Genomic DNA, 25,097 nt, shown 5'->3' on the forward strand with positions numbered 1-25,097 from the left:
GCTCAAAACAAACATATCCCTAGCTATAATTGGCACTTTACATAATCATTTATTAATTTGAGGCTGTTAAAACACTAGCCTGATCAATGAAAAGAGTGAGATCTTTCAGCAGTTGAAGTAATCCAAAATAAGTGAATGATTGCTTCTATTTCAGTCATACTCACCACTTCCACCCTGAGTTGCAAGTCCTTCATCTTCAAAAATATCAAAACTCTCCTGTCGAGTTTGAGTTGTTTCTGTCCTGAGCACATCAAGAGGCATTCTCAGAACAGTAAGGTTATACTGGAGAGAGTGGGATAGATCATAACTGTAGCTGAAATCCAAATGAAACAATTATAACATTATAAAGACATTTCTAAAACCTCACTTTAGATATAGGTTTTCAAATGTACAACAACCTACCTTCAAGTATAGTGGGGCTACAGCAAATCCTTCTTTATAAATCTGGATTTGCTTTAAAAATGTAATGTAAACTAATCCCACATACAAGAGCAGAATAAGTGTGGCGTTACTGAAAGCATCTGAACTCCTGTCCAATCACGACATAATAAGAGTAACTAGGGCCAGTCTCTCAATCCTGTTGATCTTCCTAATGTTTTATCAGAAAATAATACTTTTATCACATGCCTTGAGTTATGTAGGATGGACAAAGTTTTAAAAAATGAAGTCCAGCATTTCTGGTGTGCACAACCATGGGCCCTCTCCAGCAGTGGTTCTACATAGCTTTAATTCTGACTTTAACATTGCTTTAAATTCCTATGACATTTCTCTGTATTCCCATTCAATCCGACCACTGGGAGCAAATTGAAAGACTTCTTGGGTCTTTCATTTTAAACTCCTTGACATTTTAAACTCCCAATGGTGTCAGTGCACTTTCTCCAATGACACAGAGGTGCACTTCATGGGGTGCATTTTGCCAAGCTTTTGCTTTTGTTTTGGGGGATTTTTGCTCCCTCCACCCTTTAAATAAACACAGGAAGTGAACCAGAACTGGTTTTCAAAAAAAACTTTTTGAGGGTGCTGGGAGTCCTGGGCAACCTGAAAATGGCCATAAGTTGCATTTTACCCATTCCTGACCTGAAAAGTCAGTAAAAGAGTTTCCACAAAGAGAAATATTTCTGATTGCTATCCAATGCTGCAATAAGTAATTCTAGCTAGAATTACAAGGTTCTTATATACAAAATTGAGTCATACTTTGTTTGCAGATATCTAGTATATAATACAAATGTTGGAAATATCTTTCACTCATTGTTAATAAAATATAATTAAATACTGTTTTCAACCTCCTTCAGAGAAAGACTTCCTCTGCAACACCACAAACAAATATTTCAACAACCACTTAAAATTTTAAAAGCATACCTGAAATAAAAATTGCTAGACAAATCCACATTCTGAAAAATTCGAAGATATCTAAAGAAATATACACAGGATATTAAAATAGTATTCTTATACAGAAAGTTTATTTAAACCTAACATTTTGGCCACTCCACCAAGAGTAAATCATGCTAATGCTGCACCAAATGACTCCTGTGTAACTAATTTATTCTTGTTTTCATCTGTTCTTAATATGCTTGCATGCTTACAATACTGGTTTATGACCTAACATATTAGCTGTAAGAATAAAGGTACTAGATGAAAATGTGATAGCTATAGATCAGCTTGAAACGAAAACGTATGGGACAGAAGCAGCCACCAAAAATTTGTGCTGATGACAAAATATCAGTCAATGTACATGATCAGTCTACATGAATGTAAATTGTATGTATGTGTGTGTGAAAAATGAAAATGCATAAAAATAAAATGCTATTTATCTCATAATAAGGAACCAAGGCAATTTACAGGGTAGAAGTAAAACAAAATACAATTAAATTATTATGTTACTTAAGTTTGAAAAACCCATTAAATAGATTATTGTATTAAAATATTTAAAATATGTATAGAATATAAGATAAAGGTATAGCATATCCTATTGAAAAACCTTTCTGCCACACACAAAAACTGTAGAATAAGAATTTCATTTTGTTGATACTGCAGAGAACACTGTCATTTATGTAATGCATCAGCTCTGCATAATTTCCAATCAGAGTTGGTAGTCTACTGAACGCAGCCTTCCTTGAATATCCACAGCAGAGATTACCAACATCTGTATACATGGCAACCAATTTTACAAAAAGATATTTACAGAACAAAATGTATTCTACTGTTGGTACAGACCACTATTATAGGGCTTCCTGACACTACCATAATGTGATGAATGACATAAACTGGCATTACTCCCACTCTCAACCACAACATTACTGCCATCATAACAATTAAGTACAGTACTAAACCTGCCTTAGGCAGATGTGCCAAGACATGGTACAAAATATATAAAGGTATTTTAAGAATAGAAATATTATTTTAGAATAAATATTCATTTAGTATTCCTGGTATGTCCATTGTTATCTGCTCCCTTAATATACTATCATACCAAAATTTTAATGGTGATACAATACTAAATTAATGATGCTTAGAACAGTATATAAAGTTCCACTCCCTATAATATTAAAAGGTAACTACGGGTTGAAACAGACAGCCCTGAAGGGGTGGCTTGACGTCACCCCTTTGACTACTGGATTGGGGCCACGGCAACCACATGCTGTGGCCCCAATCCAGCTTTTTGCCAGCCCAAAAAGAAGCAGCAGAAAGCCACTTCTTTTTGAGCCAGCAAAAAGCTGGCTTTTCTGCCATCGCCAATTTTCACCGCTCCTGCAGTGTGCAGCATATGAACACCATGCTGCCAGAGTGCCGCAAAGCTGCCCGCCATACGGTCAGGCAGGCGGCTTCACAACGGCTTCCTGCTGGCTTGGGGGGGGGGGTGTTGTCAAAATGACATGCCCCCAAGCTGCCGCAAAGGGGCTGTCTGTTTTGCCCCACCTGTCAGATTCCTCTCTTGTTAATTCACAGGTATGGTATGTCTGTGTACGTCTGACCTTGGTGGTGGCTAGAATTTCAAAGAACTGAGCTCTCCAGTAGAACTATTTCCTTTTGTCCAGCAGCCAGTGCTTCAGATCCAGCTCTTACTTAAGCCTTAGGTCTCATTTCTCTTGAGGGCTATCACTACCCACAAAGCCTTTCCCTCTGTACTTTTTGGACAGCCACTCTTCAGTGAATTCACCTCGTTTGCACACTGCGTTTGGTGGTTCCTATGTAGACTTGTCCGCAGCTGCGTGGTATGCGGTAAACTCCTGAGGCTGTGAGAGGGTCTCTCTTGTCCTTGGCTGAGCAAAGCATTTGCTGGATTTTCTTCGTCGGTTTGTAAACCATTTGAAGGTTGTGTTTCCTCACCAGTTTCCCTATTCTGTCTGTGACTCCTTTGATGTATGGCAAAAATACCTTCCTTTTAGGTGGTTGGTTATCTTCCCTCATCTTGGTTTTTCTGGGCCTGGCTGCCCTTCTGATGTCTGAGCTGGAGTAACCATTAGCCTGTAGAGCCCCATCCAAGTGCTTCAGTTCATCTTCTAAAAAGTGGGGTTCACAGATCTGTTTTGCTCGGTCTACCAGTATTATTGTGCTTCTTTTTTGTCCTGGGACTTCCCAAAGACTCAGAAAAGGCCAGGAAACTCATGTATCTCAATTTTGGATATTGATCTAATTCAACCAGTGAAATTTATTGGCTTCAGATTCTAGAGATACAAATAGGATAGCAGGATAAACCAACCGGCTCCATCTGAGGGCATTCGGAAAATAATCTCTTATTCTCCCTGTGTAATCTTACCTTAAAGGGCAATACAACATTGTGAACAAGAATAATTTACCTTGCTTCATCAGGGTGAGTCACTCTTACAGAATCATTTGGAATGTAGATCATACTTGTATCTTCTATTTTATATATTGCATGTCCTCCAATGTCTGCCATCTTTCTCCTCTTTGTAATTAACACAATGTAGTAACCTTCTAAAAATCTGACAAAACCTATAAGAACCAGAGTAAGTTACTTCAACTCAATATATTGCTAGAAGGCTAAAAGTAATCACTAAACATTTCCAAGTTTCCAGTAATGATATAATATTTTATAGCACCTTAGAAAATTACAAGAGGAAAAGTTTATCATTCATAAACTGATCTCTGTTAATTTACAGAATTTTGTTGCAGTAATATGCATTTCCTTTTATATTTCATGCTAAATCATTAATGAATGTAAATTAAAAAGTGTATTTCAAAAAGGCTTCTTGCCTCTTTATACAATTATTTATTGGATTCTTAAGGCATATTTCACCTAGTCAGTTACTGGGGTGAGCGATGGAAACTGAAATATCATTTATCACTGTCTGGTACTGCAGTATGGCTACCTGTGAAAAAGCTAGGCAATTATTTTTATTTTTATTTTATTTTATTTTTTGGTACTTAGTCTCTTTAGCTTCCACATGGGAAAAAACTTTTTCAGTACTGCAAGATGCATAATTCCAACCTGGCAGAATATATCCAGTCTTATAGACTTCAGATTGTTTAATAATATCTAATTCTCACAATACTCTAACATTCTATGACTTGACTTGACATATCAGTTAAACTTTTCATTCCTAGAATATCATTCCTAGGTATCATAGCCATATAACTACTTGTCAAACAAGGATTCTGGCATTTGGTTTATTATTGTGGTGCAGTGAAAAAGGATGTATTGTGATTGTATATAAATTATATCCTGCAACATGAATGCTACATGCGCTTATTTCTATTTGAACTGGACTGTTTTATAAAATCTTCATTAGAGGCTCTGTTCTCAGTGAATCCACCACTTTCAGAGTTAGAAAGGAGACGTAAGGAATTTTCACTCTAGCAGTCCTGGAACACCCCAAAAGCCCTCTCCAGCAGGTGCTGAAAAGAAAAGTTTAAACTGTGAGCCTATACAAGCAGTCAAGATTTATCTGTCCAATTTTGGTGATTTCACCTATTTCCAGGCCAGCAGCCCAAAGACGAAATCCACAGAGGTAACTTTGCAAGTTACTGTGGTAGCATGGTGACCATTTCCACGATGTATCAGCTTCACAAATGGATTGCAACATTTAAATACTGTTACCTATGTGGATTAGCCTAGATATGATAAAGAAATGCACCAGAGGCCACAAGAAGCTTGGGGTTACTTGTGCAGAGATTCTTCATGAAGCCAATGAGACACCAATGAGAAATATTTTTGGCAGCTTTAACATGGTGCTTGTAATTTATGAAACAGTTCCAAAGTTGTCTTAAAATGTTAACGGAGCATTATACGCTAATGGTGGGTTCTAATGTGTTTTCCATAAACAACAGCTATCAAATCCAAGATATTTATGACGGATCACTCATTCAAATGCTCCAAGTAACTACAGCATATTTCAGTTTAAACTTGCCAGGATAGAAAAGTTATTTGTTGTGATTTTACAGTGCGCCTGCATCATATGCGGGCACGCTCTATGCGGCTTTCAGCATAAGCTGAAAGCCATGTGGGAGAAAAGGGGCGGTGCATCCCATAGGGATGAATGAGGTGTGCTGTGCCACCGCATGCACGAGCCCCAGTCATTTCAATGGGGCTCAAGCATAGGAGGTATTTGTTTTATGCAGGGGAGTCCGGAATGGATGCCCCACGTAAAGAAAGGGTAACTGTATTTTTTGTTGCTGCTTTCCTAATATCTCTGCTTGCAATTCCTTTGTAATCTATTTTCAAACCCAATAAGTACATTGAGTCTTTTTACTTCCTTCAGCCATATCCTTTGCAAGTAATACATATTACACAATCACAAGAAATAAAATAGTGAGCCTGATTTTTTTTTAAAAAAATACACCGACTGCAAGATGAAACAGGTGTATACACCACTAAATAAAACATACTAAAATTTGTAAAATTAAATTAAACCAAGATTCAAGGCACCATATTAGAACTTATAGCCGGCTGGTAAATAAATGAACAAAATGTCTTACCTACTATACCAAAAGCAGAGACAGCACGTGATAATCCAGAGGAGCCCTTCTGCCCAATTTTTGTCCGGTTACCTAGATCTAAGCGGCCAAGCAGTTCTCTCACCTCTTGCTGAGTATACACATGCTGAAAATGAAGGTATTCAATCATCTAAAAATAAGATCCTTTACAAATTGCATTAAATATTTACAGGTAGTGATCTCTACAAAATTAACAACTATCATAGAATCATAGAGTTGGAAGAGACCACAAGGGCCATCCAGTCCAATCCCTGGCCATGCAGGAAATCTCAGTCAAAGCATACCCGACAGATGGCCATCCAGCCTCTGCTTAAAGACCTCCAAAGAAGGAGACTCCACAACACTCCAAGGGAGTGTGTTCCACTGTTGAAGAGTGAAATACTATATACACTAGCAAAGTGGGATAGTCCTCATGCAGTTCAGCCTGCAGTCTAACATGTTATGTGTTTTCTTTATAAATTTTAGGGACAAAACATAGAGTTCACTCAGATAAGGGATGTAGCTGGGGGGAGGGGTCCTTGGGGTCCGGACCCCCCCGCTTCCATTAGAAAAATGAATGGTGTGTGCTGCTGCGCTGCCGCACCCAAGCCCCATTATAATGGTGGCATTTAGTCTGGAACACCCCCCCTTCCTAAAATCTTGGCTACGTCCCTGTTCAGATTGCTAATTTAACCCTAATTAACATAAAGCAGCCTTGATTTTTCTTACAATTTACTTGGACAATAGTCAAAACACTCTTTAGTGTGCTGTATATATTCATGGATAGGTCAATCTCATATATAAATCAAAAGCAGGTTTGGGGGCCAAAATTATGGATTATGGTATGACCCATAGATAAGTCCAGGGTAAAACTTCAGGGCTCACCATGAGACTTCTGAGATCCACAACAGTTCTTTGGCTTTTTTCCACTACATCAGACAAAGATCACATCTCTGCCGCTATGGTAAAAAGACAAAGAGCTGCCATTGCTGTCCTTTTTCTTCCCAAGCATTGCAGAATGCTGGAGATAATAGAGAGGATCAGTGCTTTTTAAACATTCTCTCAGGATTGACTATAGCAAGATCTCAGTCTGTCTGGAGACAGCCTACCTTAAAGGAAGCACAACCTGCTCTCTCTCCCTGCTGCAGCAGGTAAATACCAAAGAAGCACCACTGCTATGAGGAGAGTGGAAGAGATCAGTGCTTCTTTTAAGGTAGGCACCCATTCTCCCTGAATGGACTGAGCTCTCCCTGTATTTGCAGCCCCCAAAAAGCTCTCAGAGGTAAGTTTGGAAGCGACTTTAAAGGAGCACGCGGAGTGTCCTGGCTCATTCTGCAGAAGATAAGAAAGAAGAACAATGGAGTGAGAGAAAAATCGGGGTGTGTAACAGATACTGTATGGAATATGCCTGTTTCCCATGGCTCTGGAAGGTGGGAGAGGATTGAAGTGAGAGGAAAGAAATGAATGTGGGAGGTTTTGCAGGAAGAATCTTTCTAGACAGAATCATTAAAAGAAAAAGAGTCTGAGGAGCTTTAATTCCTTCTGACAGACTTAAATATTAGATTACGCATTTGATTAAATATTTGGCTGGCATCTTGTTCAGTAATTACATCATCACAAACAGGTCTTACAATATCATAATCATATCAGCTCACCTTTATGGTCACTGTATGATCACAACAACCAAAAGTATCACCAAATCTTACTCTGGAGCCCTGAAGCTCCTTCCAACACAGCCATTTCTGAGGTGCTGGAGAGTGAAGCTATAAGTAATGTCATGGTTGTCAGATGTACTGAGACATACTGTTGTGACAGGTTTCTGTATCTGTCTGTCTCAGCCAATCCCACTACTAGATGAAAGCCGGACACCCAACTCTCCAGCACCTAAAAATGGTTTTGTTGGAGGGGAACTGTGAGAATTCAATAGTAAGATTTTGGGGGGTAGTATTGAGAGATGCCATAGCTATGTCTCTGTAACTACAACTCCAGATGAAGAATCTCAGCCATTTATATCTCCTGTTTTTATGCATTAAATTGTGATGGCCTATGGCTATAAACAATAAAGTTACAGATTACAGTACTAATGTTCTTCTCCCAACAACATGTCAAATTATGAAGTACTCACCCTGTCATCAATAACAACTAAATCCTTTGGTTCTGTGCGATCAATTTTCAAAACACGATATTTGGTTTCTGCATGATTGCTTCCAACAAGAAAATACCGCTGGTTTTTTTCCAAAAAGAAAAGCAAGAGACATGTAATGATAAATGTGGTACAAAGCTAAAGAAACCAATGTAATTATGATTACCAGTACAAACTTGATTAACACAAGTTACAGACAAAGAGTTTTGGGGCATCATAAACAAAGACATTTATCATGGCTTAAGTTTTCTGGACAATGTGTATTTTGCTAGGTCTGCATTGAGATAATGGCAATTTTGTGCTCCAAACAGAAAAACACATGCAATTACAAATTACCATTCAAATTTTAAAGTATCTAGAGCACAGACTGGAATTCTTTGACACCACAAGATATTTTAGATTTTAACTCCCATAATCTGAAACCATTTGTCATATCAGACAGGGCTGATCTCTGCTCATAATAATTCCAGTGGCAAGTAGCATGTCATCCTTACACATCCTTATTCAGAAACAAGTCCTACTGAGTTCCATGGGCATACTCCCAAGTAAATAACTTGCAAAGAAAAAAGAAGTAAACTTCTAGAAAATGTATCAAATAGATGCACTACTACAGGTTTATAGCTATTTTTCCAACTTCCAGAACAACAGAAATGTCTTTATTTTCCATCTCCTGAAGTCGTTCGTGAAGTAGTTTCAGAAACAGCTCATATCCAGAGATATACAAGACCCTCTGTTCAAAACACACACACACACACACCCAAAAAGACTCTCTTACCATACTTTCCCCCTAGCTGATTAGTACAACTTTACTCATGGCCGTTATGCAGTACAGACTGTGTGCTATGGTGACGTCATTAGATAATGCTAGTCAGACTAGGTGCCACAGTACGGCCTTGACTTAAAATCTCGAGAGACATACCAATGCGAAATTGATACTTTACTATTTAATTCTCCCCTAGAAGTGAATTTTGGAATTCCAAACTGCTCCCCAAAAAAAAATCTTACCCCAAAAGATTCATCGGTTTTATAGAAACATTCATATAGCCCAATCTCCCAAGATACTGTCATCCAGAACGCTAATTCGAAAAATCAGCAGCAGCTTCTGAACCGTTAAGATCCTAGTATGTACTCTGATTTCTCTGGAAGTCATCTTTCAGAGTTGAAGAATATGCTCCACTTCCAATATTGTTGAACTCCAACTCCCAATCTCCCCTGTCAGGATGGTCATTCCCCATGATAGGGTCACCTTAAGGTCACCATAAGTTGGAAATGATTTGAAGGCACACCACCACCACCAACAGCACAACAACATGGACGATCTGCAGAGATTATGGGAATCTGAGTCCAACTCAACCTGGGGCATTATAGGTTCACCTAATCTATACAGTGTATACAGCCCCTATAACACGTTCTAATTGCAGCTGACTGAAAGTGCATAGCAGGGTTATAGGGATGGCCCTAGAAGAGAGACAGGCAGCATCCAATGATCTGGGGCCTTTTTCTTTCTTTCTTTCTTTTTTTTTTTTTTTTTTTTTTTTTTTTTTTTTTTTTGCACTCAGGAGCACCACACATACACACAGAAGGGTAGAGCTATTACCCCATTTTACAGTTATACTGTTGTCTACAAAAATATTGAGCAGTTATGATGGGAAAAGAAAATGGTAGCTCTAAGGAAGCAATTTACTTAAAGCATGCATCTAAGCACTTTCATTTATGATTACTCTCAACTACTGCCACAATAAAAAGCAGCATATCAATTCTGTTAGCTATGAAGAGAGAGAAAAATACAATTGCCCTATCCATTCTACTAAATTTAAAGGAAAAACCTCACTATTTCTAATTGCCTACAAACAATCTACTCAGTTGATCACATTGAGCACTCCAAGAACATAGTCTAGATACAATGGACGGTCAAGAGGAGCTCTTTGCAAACATCTTCACTGGAAACACAAAGGTACTCGACAATACTGTTGTGAACTGGTCAGCAAAGTTGTGCATCTGAACCAGAGCTCAGAAATGTTTTTGTGACTATACCACATTACCCAACAATATAGGCACTGAGGTACATGGGGAGCTGTAGTCCAAAAAGTAACTACCAAGTTCTGGTTTGAGCTGGCTTATAAATTGTTTTGGATTAACCAGCACTATACTTGTCTCAGAATTACAAATTGTCCCTGTGTCATCTGAAATATACTTGAGATAGAACTTTCCCTGACAGTGTGATTATTTAAAATTGACTCCTTGTTCTAAAATGGGATTTTGTTTGTTCGTTTGATCAAAGGTTACATAAAGCAACAACTTGAATTGATTGAAATGGAAAGGTTTCTCACAGGAAACTAAGCACTCGTGAAAAGAGACTTAAAAGATTCGATGGTGTACATTAAATCTACCATCAGATAATCCCTAAAGCAAGAAAAGCAGCTGAAATAAATATAAAGGAAAGAAATCTATGCTTCACTTCGGCACTTTTGTCTTGTAAAATTAATATCCTAATATTACAAGGTATTTATGGTACCTCTAATACAAAAGGCAGAAACCTCTTTGGATAGAAAAACATACTCATGGTTTGTATAATTTGTTGTATTTCCTATTTCCAGGATCCCACCACTCTGAATAACTATCAGCCAGGGACGCAGCCAGAATTTTGGGAAAGGGGGGGGGGGGGTTCCAGACTAAGTGCCACCATTATAATGGGGCTTGGATGCGGCGGCACAGCGGCACACACTATTCATTGTATCTAACGGAAGGAGGGGTGGACCCCACAGATCCCCCCTTGGCTACGTCCCTGCAGCCAGTCCCTAATATCCCATTTTTGGGCAAGGTTCTGGAGTGAGTGGTGGCCTCCCAACTCCAGGGCTTTCTGGATGATATGGATTATCTAGATCCATTTCAATCTGGCTTCAAACCTAGCTATGGGGTGGAGACAGCTTTAGTTGCCTTGGTGGATGACCTATGCAGGGAGCTGAACAGGGGCAGTGTGTCCCTGTTAGTCCAGATGGACCTCTCAGTGGTAATGAATCAACAGCGCCCATTCCTTGAGACATCAGATTTGACTGTGGTGACACATCCCTTGATTACATCCCATTTGGACTACTATAACACACTCTACGTGGAGCTGCCTTTGGAAACTGTTCAGAAACTTCACAGGGTTCAAAATGTCACAGCTAGAATGCTGACCAGGCTCAGTGATAAGGAGCATATAATTCACTTGTTGAAACAGCTTCACTGGCTATTGTTTCATTTTCAAGCACTATTCAAAGTGCTGGTCATAAGACCTACATAAAGACCTACACAGCTTAGGTCCAGAATATTTGAGAGACCATATCTCCCCATACGAACTTGCCAAAGCCTAAGATTTTCAGGAGAAGGCTTTCTCTGGGTCTCACCATTATCACAGGCTTTCTTGGTGAGGACACGAGAGAGTGTCTTCTCGATGGCTGCTCCCATCCTCTTGAACTCCCTTCCATGGGAGGCTAGGCTGGCCCTCTCCCTGCTGGACTTTCACTGGCAAGCAAAACTTTTTTTATTCAGACAGACTTTTTAAAATAATGATAGGGTGGCTTTTACAGGGAGTGTGTGTTTAGTTGTGTTTTTAACTTTTGTATGTTTTGATGTTAACTTTGTACTGTTTTAATGATGATATTTATTTATAGCCCGCCCAATCACAAGGAATTGTTTTTACATTCTCATTGTAAAATGTTTTTATCTCGTAGGTCTCCTTGGGTCTCTTTCTGGGAGAAAGGCAGTATAAAAATGAAATAAAATACAATGAAAACAGATAGAGGTAAAATCTCATACTAAATATGAATTAATGGTTCTGGAATAACAGAAGGAAAAGTGCATTTACAGTTGGGCCGAGCAACCTGAAACTCAAAGACTGCTGTTCTAAGGTCTGAGATGGAATGCTCCTTGAACAGGGTTCTTGAACAAACAAAAAAACTACAAAGGAAGATTGGAAAGAGAAATAGAAGAATTGGAATGTATCCACAGACTACAGTCCATCAGGAATGGACTGAACAGAGATAATGGTTTCAAGGCACACTACACGCATTTCAACACTATCTCACACTCATCCTCATGAGAGCATCCTTGACCAGTTCACCATGCCCCCTTGTCTCTTTCCTAGGTCCAAAACATACTGCAGAAATAATCCAGTTTGAACCTGCTTTAACTGCCCTGGGTCAATGCTAGGAAATTCTGGGAACTGTAGTTTTGGGAGACATTTCGCCTTCTCTGTCAGAGAACTCTGGTGCCACAATAAACTACAATTCCCAGGATTCCCTAGCACTGAGCCAGGTCAGTTAAAGTGGTCTCGTATTGGATTATTTCTGCAGTGTGTTTTGGATCCTACACTACATTCCAGTACTCATTCATATGGTTATCTCCTCTCCTTGGCATAATGCAACAGTCTTCCTCCTGCAACAGGACCATCGTAAAAATTGAACTTGCCACTTCATCTGCATATGCACAAGGATCTGAATTTGAATTGACATTGTCATACACAAATGTCTTATACAGGTTTGTCTCTGGATTCTCTGCTCCAAACATGTATCTGAGGAAGTAGGCTCAAGTCTACAAAGCCCATGCTACCAGCTTCTTTCTTTCCCTTAGTCACAAAGATGCTACAGATCCCTTTCCATACTGATCCTTGGGTATTGTTAAAACTAACAACATCCATTGCACAGCTATAAATATCTTTAAGAGGCATCCATTACACCCATAATGGGAATTATATCTATTTTAGCATAGACTGACTCTTTCTCTTACCAGTAGAATTTATCAGCATGTCTGGGCAGTTTGTCAGTAATCAAGAACAGTGTGGCTTGGAGACTATATTGCCAATTATCTTCTTGACTTCTTTTATTCTCTGCCTACTCTATGAACTGTCCTATCTAATCCAAGCACTGATGCTGTCTCATTGAGGCAATCCAATCAACACAAATATAAATAAAATAATAAAGCCAATCAAAACAGAGATCTTAGATAGGACATCACTCCTGGTCCAGCTGGAGTCTTTAGCAGCCTAAATGTATCAGCCATGCACTTGCTAGGAAATTAATTAAGAGTAAAATCTGCTGATAATTCAATATTTATTGAAATGTGGGCACTGTCATCTCTTTGTTCGTATTTGACTAAGTGTTTTGCCTGGAATTAGCCTCTTTGTTCCCAATAATACACACATACACACACACTAATACATATAGCTTTCTGCATTATATCTTATGCTCTATATTTCCTACTCTATAGGTTGTACTCTGTACACTACACAGTCAGCACTCCACATTTGTAGTGTTGACTTTTTGTGGCTTTGATCATCTAGGAATCTCTAACTCCTCCAGCACAATTCTGCTTGAAGGTGACCAGAGAATTGTGCTGGAGCACCTAGATATTCCTAGAGAAAACACTTGTCTGGGCATTTGTAGGTCCTCCAGCATGATTCTATGATCAACTTCTGGCAGATGTTGACTATAGAGGTGTATTGGGGGACCTGGAGACTCCTAGAGAGGAGTTCTCTTAGGTAAAAAGAATAGTGGTGTTTGTTTTTTATTTGTGGTTTTTCCAGATTCATGGGGGGTCCTTCACCCTTAATCCCAGTGAATGTGGAGGGACCACTATATGTGTATTTCCAGCATCAAACGTGGCAACCAAATCAGCTCAGCCTACTATCGTGACCAGGAGAGCACTGCAGATGTCATTTCCCATTACTCCAATCTCCAGCATCTCAAAAAAATTTTGGTCAGTGCACTGCCAGGCTGGAAAGGAAAGTTTTGGAGATCATGTTCAGTCATTAATAACTCTAAACATGAATCCCCAGCAATTATGTGATCCCAATTGCAACAGTTATGAGATCCCAAGTACAGGGTGTCAGCAATATATCTGATTAAACAGAATGTCAGATATATATCTGACTGGTGGACTCTCAAAGACCAGTTAAAAGTTTTCCATGACTGGATGAATAGTGGCCTTGTACAAACAACTAATAAAATCTCATTTTCAGTTAGATGGTGGATTATCATAAACAAGCAGACTTCTCTTGTCTAATTAGCTAAAGACAAGAGATCAATTAAAATCTTATATGATTGGTAATGATATTGTATCTCCTGAGATCCTGGCAGTATTGCCATTGAATAGAAAGTGTAAACAACCTTGGTGTGAGCTCTATAAACAGAGAGAAGATCCCTCTGTTCAGGGCAGGTCTTTGACTTTGATAAGTACCATTCTTGGTAATGCTGATGATAGTTAGACTAATAGATACTGTAATGTAGAATAATGCCTGCCAGGAAAAAGAGATAACTGATTCCTGCGTTGTGAGTTGCCTGTGGAAAAGTATAGATTTATCCATACAGCCTTATTAGAAGTATGACAGATGATACAGAGAATTCCTCATACTATAATTTTACACACACACACACACACACACAATTCCTTACCAACATTAAATCTACATGGCTGCCTCTTTGTGATGTTTGTCAAAATGAATATAGTGTTTCAGTGAGATGTACAGCCAGTCCTCTATATTCACAGAGTCAGCTTCCACAAATTCAACCAACCAGTGATTAATTTTTTTTAAAAAAAGATCCAAAAAAGGGATACATTTTGAGCTGTTCATCATTTTATATTAGAAACACCATTTAACTGCATCAATAGGACTTGAGTATCCATGGATTTTGGTATCCATGGGGGTCCTGGAACCAAACCCCAGAGAATACCAAGGGCCCACAATAAGAGGTTTGATTCCTTACATGAAATGACAATATATAAAAATGTGCCTAGACTGAAAAGTCTATGTTCCTCCCTGAGGGAATGGAAATGTATTTGATTAATTGATTATACCAATAAAACAACCTAAAGGATACCAAATTGCCTGCACATTCTCCCATAGTAAATAACCTGAAATTCCAATACTAAATATTATTTAAGGAGAATGTTGATGCTAATCAATACCATTGTTCACAAACTGGAAGCCTAGGTACTCAGAAAGTGTCTAGAAGTAACCTCAGATCAATACAGGTTAGCTAACAAATGGCAAAGAACCCTCATTCTTTCAGATAAAAGAAACAGGAGTGGGAAGCCACATGGGCTTCAGGTGGGTGGTTGTTCACTTTGGCCTGTTACAGACTGCCAAAATAAAGCTGCTTGGGGTCTCTTTGGAGGTATGCTATTTAAATGATGCATGGGTCCTAAGAGTCCGTAGGTCGCGCCAAAGCCACACTCTATTCCTAAGCACCGGAGTGCAGCTTTGGTGCAGCTTCCGGATTCTTAGGATGTATGCATCATTTAAATAGCATATCTCCAAAGAGACCCGAAGCAGCTTTATTTTGGCAGTCTGTAACAGGCCTTTGAAAAAATAAATTGGATTTCTAACCCAGATACCATCTCCTACAAGCTGCCTGGCATCATCATCATCATCATCATCATCATCATCATCATCATCATCATCATCATTTCCCGCACTTTTCTCAGAACTGAGACCCAGAGCAGCTCACAACATTAAAAGAACAATACAATTAAAAACATAGAAAAGTGATACATTAAAACAGAATTAAATTGTTACTATATTAAAATAGATTTCAGCAAGTGAGAAGGAACTGATCATCCTCGCCACCTTTCTGGCTCTCTCTAACAATTATGTTTGCAAAGTGTTCATGTTATTTTACAACATACAGTAAAATGCAGCACTTAGTGCTAAGCACACTGCATAACATTACATGCATCAAGAACCACATAAAGGTATATTACATGATGTTTTCAGAAAGATAAGTAGAGAAAGTATAATTTTTAAAAGACTGGAACAACCATTAATGGGCTCCATAAAAAACTGTCAAAAAGAAACATTTAAGAGTACTTTTTAAAAGCCAAGGAAAGAGGAACAATGGTCCAAAGCACACTGCAGTAGTAATCCAGTTTGAGACCACTTTCACGGCCATGGCTCCATGCTGTGGAATGCTGGGATTTCTTGTTTTGTGAGATATTTAGCCTTCTCTGTCAGAGTTCTGGTGTCATAATAAACTACAATTCCCAGGATTCCCTACAACTGAGCCAGGGCAGTTAAAGCAATCTCAAACTGGATTATTTCTGCATTATGTTTTGGGCCGAAGGAAAAAAAGATGAGGAAAGCAAGCTCTACAAACACAGGCTTAAACCTGCGGAGGATTGCAGACAATTTGTGTCTGACCTCTAAGGCAGGCAACCCTCAAACCAAGTTTTTGAAACAACCCTCAAAAACAGAGTCTATTCAGAGAAGCACTTTAAAAAGCTAGCTCACAGTTCATTCCTTATATATAATCATTTTTACAGATAGTTTTGTTCAAAACATATCAACTACCTCTTATTTTAAAATATCCAGCTAAAATTTAAATTTAAAATAAAAGCATTTTAATTCAACTTGTTCAGCTATTGATAATCTGTCAAATGCACTGAGTAAAAGGTGGGCTGACTATGAAAATACAGGACTGCGGAGAAAACCTTTCCCATAGTCAAATGCTATAAATATAACCAAAGAGATCATATGCTATGTTATTGGATTTACGAAGTTTCTTCATTATAAATCAACAACAGAACAATACACAGATTAACATGCAAATCACTTCCTCTCAACAAACAGTATATATACCCCTCTCTCTTCTATGCCAGCATCCTCTGAAGATGCCAGCCACAGATGCTGGCAAAACGTCAGGAAGAAACTCTTCTAGAACATGGCCACATAGACCGAAAAACCCACAGAAAACTATGCAGTTATAGCACAAATATTTTGCACCTTCACAGTGATGATTATCTTGTATACACCAAGGAGTAACAATTCCAGGTAAAACTATTTCAATTCCAAGTTGTAAGACAACAAAATGTAGAAAAGTCCGGGGGGGGGGGGTACTTTTGGAAGACAAAAGACAAGGCTGCACAGTGATGTATCTTGCCAGACATTTAGACAGGAGTAAAAATGGGCTGAAGGAACCTGTTCCCTCCTTGTACAATAATGTGACTATATTTCAACATAAAATTTCAATATTCAACTCTGCCTGCCTGCCTCAACCTACAAAGGAAAATATCCACAAGTATTTAGCACAATCAGTCTTCCTTGTTGTGCTGTTTTTTTGGGGGGAGGGGGCAGATTTGTGTATTTCTACAAATCTTCATAATGATACAGACACATGAACACATATACATTATCTAGCTGTGCAACCTCCCAGATATCACTGAACTGCAATTCCCAGCATTCATTGCCAATATAGCCACTGATGTGAGAGTTGAAGCTGAACACAACTGGAGAGCCACACAATTATCAGAAGTCTTCAGGTGACGGTTTCTAACTTTTACGTATACTATTACCCATAGCTGGACTGGCAGTCATCCCAGATAAGCAGATGTTTGCCCCTTAACTACAGTATATTTTATCTCCAACATAACCTATCACTAAATAAACTTAATATATCCTAGATTCAATCTATGCTACTTTACAAAGCTTCAGATTACAAAATGAAAAGAAAGCCAAAATAACTGATCACTTTCAACAGACATCTGTGGGTAAAAACATGTACAAACAGATGTTTGACCCAAAGTCATCCTGGTTTTTCAATAAAGTGTAAGAGGGAAAGCAGAAGTGCATAGGTCAACTTTTTTAAGTTGCCCTTTGCTAAGCAACAGGGAGATTTTCTAAAATGGAGTAAGTCCTGTAGAAAGAGATGAGAAAAGTCTACTGATTGGAGAAGTAAAATGCACCCAAATGCTATTTTACCCACACTGTCCTTAGATGGTTTTCACTGAAGCAGAATGTATGATTCATATCCACTGTAGTACAAAAGCAACAAGATTTGGGGCCGACTAATTTCCATTCATCTGAAGAAAAATGAGTTTTGAATTGACTTCTGACATTCAATAAAACTTCTATAACACCTGTACTTAGACAAAACTACACTGAATTTGCTTAGTATCTTATTAGAATCTACAGATCCTTACATTTGGGGTCTACAGCTACAGAACACAGAATTTTCTAATTTACAGTCAGTTAAAGTTACGTAACAGTATGCATATTTAATCCAGCAAATAGACAAGACTGAAAATTTAGTTGCACAAGCCTAGAAAATGTGTACAGTTGGCCCTTGGTATCCACGGACTTGCCATCCATGGATTCAAGCATTCGTGGACTGCAAACCCACATTGTCCACAATATCGCATGCACATGGCTGCACCACCATTTGAGACAGCCCCCATTGTCCCCAGTGGCGGTCCATGCACACAGCCGCACTGCCATTAGAGACAATGAATCCCATTGTCCCTAATGGCAGTGCAGCCATGTGCACACACTGCCACTGGAGACAACAGAACATAAACATCCACTTATTTTGGTATCCACGGGGTGTGTGTGTGTGTGTGTGTGTCCAGAACAGATTCCCCACAGATATCGAGGGCCGAATGTACTTCAAAGTCAGTACCCAAAGAAAACAGAAAGATATGGAGAGTGGTGTCTATTTTACTTTACCTAAATCTTTCATAAGAAACCAGAAGGATCATTCTTCAAACACCACATTGATTAAGCATTAAATAATTCAAAATATCTAAAGTATCCTTCCCACCCAATCTTGCTTTTCCACAATAAATATGTATTTGTTTATCTCACAACAATATTCTTCAGCAAAAGGGACAGGGTATTTCTCCTGTTCTCAGATCATTCTTCTGCTGCTCCTCACAAGCACAGTATTTATACCAAATGTTATTCTACGATTTCTTGTGAGTAAGCACCCCAGCCTGCAAAGTGGCTTGAAAGGTTTGCGGACATATTCACGATTAGATTCTCAAACACTGGAGCAATTCTGCATCCTAGAAAGTAGCGTGCCCATCTAGTGTATTTTATGTGGGACTCACTCTCCTGCCAACAGAAGTGGAACACTTGTCAATAGCTGCACCCAAGATGTGTAACAAACAGGACAATTGTCATTGAGAAAGTCATCTGATAGAAACACGCCCTCAGTTGTTCCATGGATTTTTGTCATCCTTCTTTAGGAGAGGAAGAATACACAGGGGCATATGAGTCTGGCTAGATCAGATCAAGGGTCCATTCAAGTCAAGCAACCTGTTTCTAACAGTGCCAAAATTGATGCTTCTAAGCAGTCTGCACATAACACATGAAATCACCACCATTCACTTTAATCTTAAATGACTGGTATTCAGATGTATTGTTGTTGTGTGTCTTCAAGTCATTTCTGACGTATGATGACTCAAAGGCAAATTTAATACAGGGGTTTCTTGGCACGATTTGTTCAGAGGAGGTACACTGCTTTTTAATCTGGAGCCTCCATTGAACTATCGTGGACAGCTTCCCAGAGTACAAAATACCATATTTTATTGCTAGCAAATACAAGCCACACACACCCCCTTAACATGTTGGTTGTGATACTATTGCTCAGTGCCAACTTTGTGGTTCAATATGTCTGACCACCTGAGGAAAGAAAACATGATGAAACAAGTCTATGATTCTAAGTACCTTAAAGCAGAAACCTTTGGTGAGGACAAGTGAGAGTGAGTATTTTCAGTAGCTGCTACCAGCTTATGGAGTTCCCTCTCATGGGTCCAAAACACACTGCAAAATATATTCTAGTTTGACACCGCTTTAACTGCCCTGGCTCAATGATAGGGAATTCTGGGAACTGTCGCTTTGTGAGACATTTAGCCTTCTCTGTCAGAGAACCCTGATGTCACAGTTCCCAGAATTCCCTAGCACTGAGCCAGAGCAGTTAAAGCAGTCTCAGACTGGATTATTTCTGCAGTATGTTTTGGACTATGGGAGGTTCAATCCAGCAAAGACCTTTTTATTTAGGCAGATCTTTGGCTCTTGATCTACTGTGGCCTTTCACTATTTTTAAAATTTGTTTTAAACTGTTTTAATTTTATTGCTTTTGATGAAATTGTGTATTTGGGTGTTTTAACCTTTGCATTAATAAGTTTTGGCTGTCCTCTATTTCATTTTGCTAGTAAGTTGTCCTAGGTCCTGTGCCACAAGAAAGTAATGATATAAATTAATAAAAATAAGTAAAGCTTAGCTCAGTCTTTCCCAAACATGGGTTGTGACAGCTATTAGGCTGAAATCATGGCTGGGGAATGTGACCCTCCAGATATTCTTGGACTGCAATCCCCCATTATACCTTGCCCTGGCCTAGTGAAGCAAGGGCTGATGAGAGCTACAGTCAACAGCATCTAGAGTCACATGGTCCTCAGCCCTTGCCATAACCTATGATAAATAAAGTTATAAGCCACAGTGGCCCAAATTTGTGAACACCCTCCAAAACCTTCGGATGTGACAGTAAAACTGAAGGATGTGACAATAAAAGTCCCACTTTTACAAATCACACCCGATTCTGCAGGACATCACCCTAAATAAGCCTCAGCAACTGCTGCCACACCACAGAATTAATCCAGTTTGACACCCCTTCACCTGCCATGGCTTCATGCTATGGAATCCTGGGATTTGTAGTTTGTTGTAGCACCAGCGCTCTTAAACAGAGAAGACTAAATCACTCACAATCCCAAAAATCCCAGCATTCCACAGCATGGAGCCATGGCAATTAAAGCAGTGTCAAACTGGATTGTTTCTGCAGTGTGGACACAGCATAGAAGTAAGCCTCACTGAATATTGGGGGGGGGGGGCTCTCTGCAGACACACACAGTGTGTTCAGAGGGCTGATGAGATATTCAGTGGGCACTAGTGGGTGCCTTTCCTAAATACTGCTTCTCAGTCACTGGCCATCATGGCATAGTGGTTAGAGTGTTGGACTATGACTCTAAAAACCAGGGTTTGATTCTCAGTTTGGCCATGAAACCCACTGGGAGACTTGGGGAAGTCACACTCTCTCAGCCTCAGGGGACAGCAACAGCAAACCTCCTCTGAACAAATATTGCCAAGAAAGCCCCAAGATAGCGCAATTCCCCACTATCTTAGGGTCGCCATAAGTAAAAAATAGAGCCAGCATGGTTTGAGTGTTGGACTATGACTCTGGAGACCATCCCAGCCATGGAAACCCACTGGGTGACCTTGAGCAAGTCACACTCTCTCAGCCTCAGAGGATCCTCTTTGAAGTGGGCTTGCGGCATGACATTCTGCAACATTTGCTGAACTGGACACTGTTTATGTCTTTTAACACTTTGCACTAAAACGTGCGATGCAAAGGCCAGGAAGTTTCTGTTGTTGTTGTTCTTTACAATATATTCTGTCTACTTGCCCTTTATGGAAACAAATGGCAAACCTCCTCTGGACAACCCTTGCCAAGAAAACCCCATGACAGGCTCGCCATATGTCGAAATGACCTGAAGGCACACAACAGCAACACACCCTCCAAACTTCCTTTAAGAGATTTTATACTTCAGCTCCCAGGAGCCTCAGCCATGTTGGCCAAGAGTCTGGGATTCTGGGAGTTGAAGTCCAAACTCTCTTAAAGGGCACAGTTTGGGGACCACTGTTATAATATAAAGGGTTCAGCGGTGGTCTCCAAACTGTGCCCTTTAAGAGCATTTGGACTTCAGCTCCCAGAATCCTCAGCCATGTTGGCCAATAGCGTGGGGTCCTGGGAGTTGAAGTCCAAGATGCCTTAAAGGGCACAGTTTGGGGACCGCTGGCCCAAAGCGTGGGAGCGAAGGGCGGGCGCTACTTACAGCTCTGGTCTCGTACAGCACCAGTTTCTGCACAGAGCTGATGATGGGGGCCGCCGCGGGCATGGCGACCCCTGGGCAGGGAGGGAAGGGGGCCACTTAGGGAGCAGCTCCCGCAGCAGAGCCAACACACGGCCCTTCCGCAAGATTCTGCGCAGTCGCAGGAGAGTGACGTCAACAAGCAGGGCCGCGGCATGGCTCCCCTTGACGCCACGGCGGCCATTTTAGGTGAGGGAATGACGCAGTCCCACACCGGGAAGGCATAGAACAGGGTTAGCCTCGCCTCCTTTTCAGAGGGGGAAGGTCTTGTCGCTTATTATGAAGCCTGCAGCCAAAAGAGAAAACAGCGTTGAAAGGCTGCATCCACACTGGAAAAATAACCCGGTTTGGCAGCGCTTTAACTCTCTGCCTGGATCAAGGCTATGGAATTCTGGGAGTTGGAGTTTGTTGTGGGGCCTAGAGCGGTTGCAGGCTTCAGGCTAAACAGTATTTAGGGTGTTTGTGAACTCAGTCTGGCCCAAGGAGGACGATGAGGCACCATAAAATGGAGGACATTCGAGAAAAGCTAAAAACGCCTCTAGAAATGTAAAGTCTATGCTATGGAATCCTGGGATTTGTAGTTTTCCAAGAGTGCTGGTGCCTCACAAAACTACAAAACCCAGGGTTCTGTAGGATGGAGCCATGGCAGTTAAAGCGTAGTTAAACTGCATTATTTTGACAGTATGTGTGCGTTGTATGCCTCCAAGTCCTTCCCAACTTTATGCCGACCTTAAGGTTTTCTTGGCACGATTTATTTCAGAGGGGGTTTGCTATTTCCATCCTCTGAGGCTGAGAGAGTGTGACTTGCCCAGGGTCACCCAGTGGGTTCCCATGATGGAAGGGCTGGGAAATGGATCCCTGGCCTCCAGAGTCGCACATTGCAGAAATAATCCAGTTCGAGACCGCTTTAACTGCCCTGGCTCAGTGCTAGGGGATTCTGGGAAGTATAGTTTTGTGAGGCATTTCGCCTTCTCTGCCAGAGTGAGCTCTGGAGACAACATAAACTACAATTTCCAAAATTCCCTAGTACTGTATTGAGTCAAGGCAGTTTAAAGCGTTCTCAAACAGGATTATTTCTGCAGTGTGCTTTGGACCCTATAGGGCCTGAACAACAGCTTGCCAAAAATAATAATCCAGTTTGAGACCACTTTAACTGCCCTGGGCTCAATGCTAGGGAATTATGGGAACTGTAGTTTTTCTGAGACATTTAGCCTTCTCTGTCAGAGAGAGCTCGGGTGGTGCCACAATAAACTACAGTTCCCATGCTTCACTAAGCACTGAGCCAGGGCAGTCTGATCAGGCCCCTTAGTGCCACACTCGGAACCACTAGCTCTTTCTAATAGTGTATAGTAGCAGATGCGCTTTAAAACACTTCAGGTGGAAGCTCCAAAGCCAAGAGCTCGGCCCCGCCCCTTTCTCCCCCCGCGTGGTTTTGGTCGTTTAACGGCTTCAACGGACACGAGCCGCTTTTTCAAAACAAGCCAGGCCGCGTGCGAGCGCGCCGATTGGCTGAAGGGAAAGGGGGCGGTCCCAATAGAGGCGGGGGCGGGGCTCGGTCTCCTAGGTTACGAGGAGACACAAATCACTGCGGCCCAGTGATTTCAGTAGAGCCCCTTTGAGCCCAGATTGTGTCCAAGGGGAGGCTGAGGGACCCACCGCGCAGTGAGTGCTCCCCGGGTGCCTCCCTTGCCACTTTCTCTGGCTCAGCTGCCTCCTTTTCCTCTCCCTCTGAGGCCGCATCCGCGCTGGGGAATTAAACTTTAACTGCCCTGGCTCAGTGCTATGGAATCCTGGGATTTGTTGTTTGGCCTTCTCTGTCAGAGAGAGCTTCGGTGCCACCACAAACTACAAATCCCAGGGTCCCATAGCACTCAGGCAGAGCAGTTAAAATTGGGGGGGGGGGGCGTCAAACTGCATTATTTCTGCAGTGCATGTTGCAGCTTTTAGGTTGCATCCACACTGCAGAGATAATTCAGGTTGGTACCTGTTTAACTGCCATGGCTTTTTGCTGTGGAATCCTGGGATCTGTAGTTTGTGGTGGCACTAGAGCTTGCTCTATAAATCATACATAGAATCGTAGAATCGTAAAACTACAAATCCTAGAGTTCCATAGCACTGAGCCAGGGCAGTTAACGTGGGGTCAACCTCAATTATTTCTGCAGTGTGGATTCAGCCATAGTTACTCCTGCTGGAATGTGTATTTATTGGCTCCTGATTCCTTGTATTATTATTATTATCATTATTAAGCTTTATTTATATAGCACTGTAAATGTACCATTTGCAAGACAGTGTGGCCTGGAGGGGAGGATGGGAACCTTTGCTTTCCCCAGGTTTTGGATTGCAGCTCCCACAGATTTTCCACCACTGACCAAATTGACTGGGTCCTCTGAGAGTCGAAGTTCAAAACATGGTTCTCCACCTTTTTTTGCTGTAGTTCAATACAGCCTCTGGGCTGATAAACATGGCTGCCAGGATTTACTTAAGTGTCAGTGTGATTTAGCAATATAGTTAGTTTGTAGGTTTAAGGGAGCTTGTCAGTAAACTATACCTCTGATCTGCCAAAGTCCTGGTGATCTGACCAAGTCACACTTTTTTCTTCCTAATACAGGTTTAATTATGGCATCTCAACAGGAGGAAAAGCCCTACCCTTTTGTAGATATATATGACGAAGATGAAGCAGACCGAAACTTTCTTCTGTCTAAGCCTACGTGTTTCGTCATCCTTGGAAAACCAGTAAGAATGCTCAGTCTGACTATGCTATCCCTGCAGAGAATCCAGTTTGATTCCCAATCCAGTTTGTGTTTACTTGGAAGTAAGTTCTGTTATGCTCAGTGAGGTTTACTCCTAGGCAAGTGTGCAAATAGTTCATCATAGGCACACATACTTGAGGGGAATTAAGCCCCACTGAACATAGTGGGGTCTTGCCTCTGTGCAACCACACACTGCATTGTTAATGAGCTTAGCACCACAAACTTTTTCTCATAGTTAATAACTGCTTTCTGATTAATTGACTTACATTTTTAACAACATTCCAGTTTTTCAGAAGCACACATTTTTCACAAGAAAAACTTCAGCTAATGGATTTTGTAGGTTGCTACAGATATTCCATATCATCCTTTTTCATAACAAATCTGATTGCTGATCTTCATTGTGTGTGAATGTTGGAAGAGATAAAAATAGCCTGTGGAGACTGGTTTATCCATGCCACTGCTGCACTGAAAGATTTCTGTAGCAAGCTCCATGCCAGGCAGAACAATGACTCAATATGCTACATCTCATGCTGTGGTGGCAATATGAAGCCATCGTGTCAGGAAGCAATTCCCATGTGCAGAGTTCCAGTGAT

At 40.6% G+C, this 25,097-nt stretch overlaps 2 protein-coding genes across 6 annotated transcripts in view; one reads left to right on the forward strand and one right to left on the reverse strand.

The window, feature by feature from the left end:
* FIG4 (FIG4 phosphoinositide 5-phosphatase) overlaps positions 1-21,875 on the reverse strand; it is a 93,976-nt gene extending 72,101 nt beyond the window's left edge. Inside the window, exons 1-6 of the mRNA XM_089530592.1 lie at positions 21,719-21,875; positions 8,060-8,158; positions 5,938-6,061; positions 3,798-3,954; positions 1,360-1,410; positions 165-313 (exon numbers count right to left, since the gene is read on the reverse strand). Of these exons, the coding sequence (XP_089386718.1) occupies positions 165-313; positions 1,360-1,410; positions 3,798-3,954; positions 5,938-6,061; positions 8,060-8,158; positions 21,719-21,781 (643 nt within the window). The 5' untranslated portion in view covers positions 21,782-21,875. The remainder of the gene's footprint in view (positions 1-164; positions 314-1,359; positions 1,411-3,797; positions 3,955-5,937; positions 6,062-8,059; positions 8,159-21,718) is intronic.
* Positions 21,876-21,907: 32 nt separating this feature from the next.
* AK9 (adenylate kinase 9) overlaps positions 21,908-25,097 on the forward strand; it is a 91,845-nt gene continuing 88,655 nt past the window's right edge. For 2 of the 5 annotated variants that reach the window (XM_089530587.1, XM_089530591.1), the window contains exons 1-2: positions 22,017-22,099; positions 24,363-24,487. In XM_089530587.1, the coding sequence (XP_089386713.1) occupies positions 24,371-24,487 (117 nt within the window). In that variant the 5' untranslated portion in view covers positions 22,017-22,099; positions 24,363-24,370. Of the gene's footprint in view, positions 21,988-22,016; positions 22,100-23,281; positions 23,417-24,362; positions 24,488-25,097 lie in introns of those variants that run through there. The other 3 variants (XM_089530589.1, XM_089530588.1, XM_089530590.1) reach the window with 3 other exon arrangements.

This window comes from Sceloporus occidentalis, unplaced genomic scaffold (genome assembly GCF_023333645.1).
Source record: "Sceloporus occidentalis isolate IW3139 unplaced genomic scaffold, rSceOcc1.0.p SCAF_6, whole genome shotgun sequence".
In the NCBI taxonomy this organism is placed as follows: domain Eukaryota; kingdom Metazoa; phylum Chordata; class Lepidosauria; order Squamata; family Phrynosomatidae; genus Sceloporus; species Sceloporus occidentalis.